General features: G+C 33.9%; 1 protein-coding gene across 5 annotated transcripts in view; it reads left to right on the top strand.

Annotated features, from left to right (window-relative positions):
• The window catches only part of LOC102676038 (rRNA 2'-O-methyltransferase fibrillarin-like), a 67,137-nt gene extending 62,498 nt beyond the window's left edge, over window positions 1–4,639 (top strand). For all 5 annotated transcript variants that reach the window (XM_006612981.2, XM_006612982.2, XM_031509189.1 and 2 more), the window contains 2 exons: window positions 312–659; window positions 4,276–4,639. In XM_006612981.2, coding sequence (XP_006613044.1) covers window positions 312–659; window positions 4,276–4,406 — 479 coding nt within the window. In that variant the 3' untranslated portion in view covers window positions 4,407–4,639. The remainder of the gene's footprint in view (window positions 1–311; window positions 660–4,275) is intronic.
• The last annotated feature ends 1 nt before the right edge of the window (window position 4,640 follows it).

Below are 4,640 nucleotides of genomic sequence, written 5' to 3'. Positions count from 1 at the left end.
CATGACGTCATGTTATCCCCACTGCTATTCGACCACATGCACGTCACGTGACACGATGCAATGCTTGTCTTTGGCGGAAACCTGGGCACGTGACGTGCCTCTGCCTGATCTAACCTGGTATAGGGATAGCGTGACGTCACATATTCATAGAAATTCCCTAAAGAAAAATTCGAGACACTACGACGGAAACAGCGTACCTCGACTTACGCGATGATACAATGCTAAGATTAATCGCGTTCGTAATAATAATTCGATCGATTCGATGTCCTTTTTCACGCTGCTGTTTCGGAACGGATGAACAAAAATATTAGCGGCGGGACTGCCGTTGCCACAGGGAGGTGGCGGAGCGGGGGGCCATGGACAGCCGCAGGCTGGATCGCCGAGCACCCCGGGCCCCGGCGGTGGCACTGCTGGCAGTGGCGCGAGCACTCTCGGCGCCGCTGGCGGCGGTGCTTCTGGCTCTGGCACCGCCGCCGCCGGTGGAAGTGGGATTGGTTTCAGTGTGACCGGAAGTACCGGTGGCGGGGCTGGTGGCGGTGCCGCCGGCGGTGGCGCAAGTTGGTCCGGGGGACTGCCTCGTCGGGGCCGAGGGTGGCGCGACTGGCGCCGCGGCGACCCCACGCTGATCAAGGGACTGTGGAAATCGAAGGGGCCTCTAGGTAAAGGATCCGTGTTTCTCCGCCAATTTGATGTGTCTTGAATGTGTATTTTCTTTTCTTTTTTTAAATCCTTTATTTTTATGCTTTTCGGTGTGGAAATAGGAATAGGGCTATTTTAAAATTTGGCGGGAAAATTAAGTAAGCTTTGTAGAATATGGATGAATAAGTATGAATGCATAAGCATGTGATATTATAAAGGATTGGGTGTTATTATTAATATTAGATATTATGGCTTGAAATTTAAGTTTTAAATGTGCATGAAAATTTTTAACATTTATTACATTTATATATAATAGATATTTCTACGCTTTTTATTGTAGTATATATGTTTGATGGTATATTTCTTGTTATGAATGTAGATACAGAGGAATTTAAATATTTAGCGTTTGATGGAGTATTATTATGTATAGGAATTATATCTATTATATTTTGATTTACTTGTTGAATTAAAAAATTTATATAGTTTAATAGTTTATTTTATCTTTCTTAATTCAAGAACGAAATTGAATCTATCTGGTATATATATTTTATTCAGAATATGTATTTTATTCAGAATAATATTGAAATTTTTCCTTTAATTTGAATCATTTTATATGAATGTATATTAATAGAATGCATGTTAGTGAAAATCATCTATTTAGATATTATTAATTTAGATTACTTTCAGCTTCTAAAATTAATTTGTTTTTTTTTCTTTTTTGCTGCATCAAATCTTCTCATAAATATTTGTAGATACTGTTCCATTGCACATTAGCAAATTATCTACAAACAAAATAATTTTTCCAGTTGATTCATCATGTACTTTTGCATGTATCATAAAATTTGCTGTCACTATATAATCATTAACATACCAATTATCCATCATAAATCCATTTCAAACGTTATGTTAGATCGAATAGGTTAAGTATCGTGTATAACTTTCACGCGTTCGTGTTACCTTCGTATCGTAATTTATCGAAGCAAGCAATTTCTCATCGTGTTACTATGAAAACTTGTCGAGTTTATAACTTGACTTTCGAATTAGCTATCCATGATCTATATATCGTAACATCGATCCTTGAACTAATAATTAAATCTTCCAACATATTTTATGTTCGTTTATTTCAAATTTCGTCCACATCTATGATTTCGAAAAATTTTATAATAAGGAGGATACGTAAGAAAATCGTTGAAATTTCTATTCCTTTTTCTATTCGATATTCGTCGCATATTTTATTCGATAAAAATTCAAACGAGAGGATTAAAAGGATTACATCAAGTCAAAGATTCGGTCTTTCGAATCTCTGTGTCAACGTTCGACGTTGGCGTCGAAGATGGTACAATGATGAACACGTGAAAAATTCATGAAACGAATGAACAATACGCGTATTTTTCGCTTACGGATCTCTAGATTCTGATTTAACTTTCAAATTTCTCGATGGGTCCATGTATCCTTAAGTTTTTCAACGACGAATACGAATATTTCATTATAAGTTGAAATTTTTTCCATCCACTTAAGATGAGAACGTGAAAAGAATCTGAGAATCGTCAAAAATAGTTTTTAAATTTAAACATTAAAGCTGTGTTTTTATTTGTGAGATTTTATATTTTGATTGATCTCTAATATGAAGAAATTTCTAAGTTAATTTAATCAAGAATTTTTTAAAAATTTTTAACTATTTTTTAATAGAATAGAATTTAACTAAAATTTCATAAATAGAAATTGTGTATACATTCAAACATTTATAGAATCGTCATTCGTAACATTGAATTTTTTGAAAATGTTTTTATTTCCGCGATAAAAGCTTTCTGAGTGTTGAATTTTTGTTCAGAATACAAATATATTTGTCATCGATGTTTATCGAATTGTTTCACTCACATAATCTCTCGAATTGTAAAAAAAAAGGACATCAAAAAATTGTTTATTGACTTTTCTCAATTTCGAAGCGTGTTGTTTATTAAATTGGAAATCGCTTTCTGTTTTATAATTAGATTTTTAGATATTGTGATCTCGATTTGTTTTTCAATTTTCTTCCATTGTCATGGATAAAAAATTTGTCTCGCACATACAAGGTTTCACAATTTCTATTTTAAGTCTCGTGATAAAAATAAAATATAACTTCTAAGAATTATTAAGTCATCCTGAAAATTGGATAAACGTAATTCACAATTCGATACGGACATTTTAAAATATTTCCATAATCTTTGATAACACATTTCATCTTTGCAAACATATTTCAAAAACATTTTAATTTAATATGCAAATTCAAATTTCTAAAAAATATAAACCGTCGAAGAACGTTTTTCATATTTTTAAATGCAAAGAAATATTCAAGCGAGCAGCACAAATATAAATCGATTGAAGATAAATCGGAGAAACATGTAGAACGAGATAGAAATTCAATATTCAATTGATGGAATTTTCGTATTGTATTTACTATATTTTCCATTCATTCGTTTGCTCATTCGAATATGATCCACAGAAATCAATAGTCTCTTTCAAGCAGAGGAAATGTCAGAAATAAAATAAAATTCATTCTTATTACTTAAAACTAACACGTTAAATGACACGAGATATAAAACGTAAATGCATAATATGCATTTAATAATATAATACGATAAAAAAATAAAAATAGAAAAAGTTACAAATTTTAATATCCAATTTTTCATATATAAGTTAATATAGAAACTTTTAGAATGGCTCAATAATTCGAAAGAAAATAAAATTCAATAGAGAAATTGTCACATGAAAATCTCATCAATTCATAAATCGATTAAAATTTAATCTAAACTTCCAAATCCACGTAAACCTTTCCACGAGTATCCATAAATCATCACATGAAAATTCGAGTGACCACTGCCATAATTTATCCACGTCATTCTTCTCATTTTTCTTACTTTGTACATAACCACATCTTGTGCCTCGATCGTTTTCCTTTACAAAGAGCATGTCGGCATGCCATGCACGCTTCCATTCATGTTTATCCATATTTGGTGTCGTTTCTATGTATAAGGTATTAACATATTCGTGAAACAGCTTTGAAGATTCGATCGAGTAGAGGCTGAAACAAATATAAGAATTGAGATTACAAAGATATTTTTTGAGTCTTATTTATCAAGTTACGAGCAATTTATGTTTGTAGTCAAACAAAATGAGATAGATATCTATATTTTGCTTCATCTAAACTTAAATTCGTATCTCTACTTACAACTTAATAAATAAATCTCAATTAATATTTTTGAATACTTGTATAACTTTCGTATTCATTTTAATCACTAAAATCTTTTTAGACAATCTATTAAGTAAAGATAAACGAGAACATAAAAGTTTCTACAAAAATTAAACTGTTTATTTAGTTTATTATAAACAGTTTTAAATAGAAACAAAAAATGTACACATAGATCCTAATGATTCTAAGATGAAGTTATTTTACTTCCAACTCCAAAGTTAAAGCCTCAATCGAATTTTTTGCATGCCAATTTATCTCGATCCCTGAAAATCGACTCTTCACGATAATCTTTCACGAGCAACCTTGTTGACACCTTATTCATCGAGACACCATCTTTCATCCGAAACGAAAACTGTGTGTGTGAAAACTCGTTCGCTCTCTCCCCCTTCCCTTCCTCCCTTACACAGATTCCCTAGGAAAGGCGGAGGTGTACATCTTCTTAGCACTGCTGATCGGTTTCGTGACGGTGGTGGTCGGTTGTTGGCTGTCCGACAACTGTTGGTCCCCGGAGCCGGAAGGAGTGGTCACCCTGGCATAGCCTAGTGCAGACTTCCGTTCGTCCAGGCGATAACAACTAGTACGCGGGCCCTCCTACAGGATCTTCCAGGACTTTGTCCAACAGAACAGGCGTCCGTTGCTCGACATCAACGACAACCACACCATGCTACCACCCGTGTGATCCGCGTCACCTTAAAGAAAGGAAAGAGAGGAGAAAGAAGAAAAAGGAAAAGGAAAAGGAAACCACCACCACTATCTCTCTTCCATCGAGGCA

This window comes from Apis dorsata, unplaced genomic scaffold (assembly GCF_000469605.1).
Source record: "Apis dorsata unplaced genomic scaffold, Apis dorsata 1.3 scaffold_132, whole genome shotgun sequence".
Classification (NCBI taxonomy): domain Eukaryota; kingdom Metazoa; phylum Arthropoda; class Insecta; order Hymenoptera; family Apidae; genus Apis; species Apis dorsata.
Note: the sequence above shows the minus strand (reverse complement) of the source record. Positions and strands in the feature narration are given on the sequence as shown.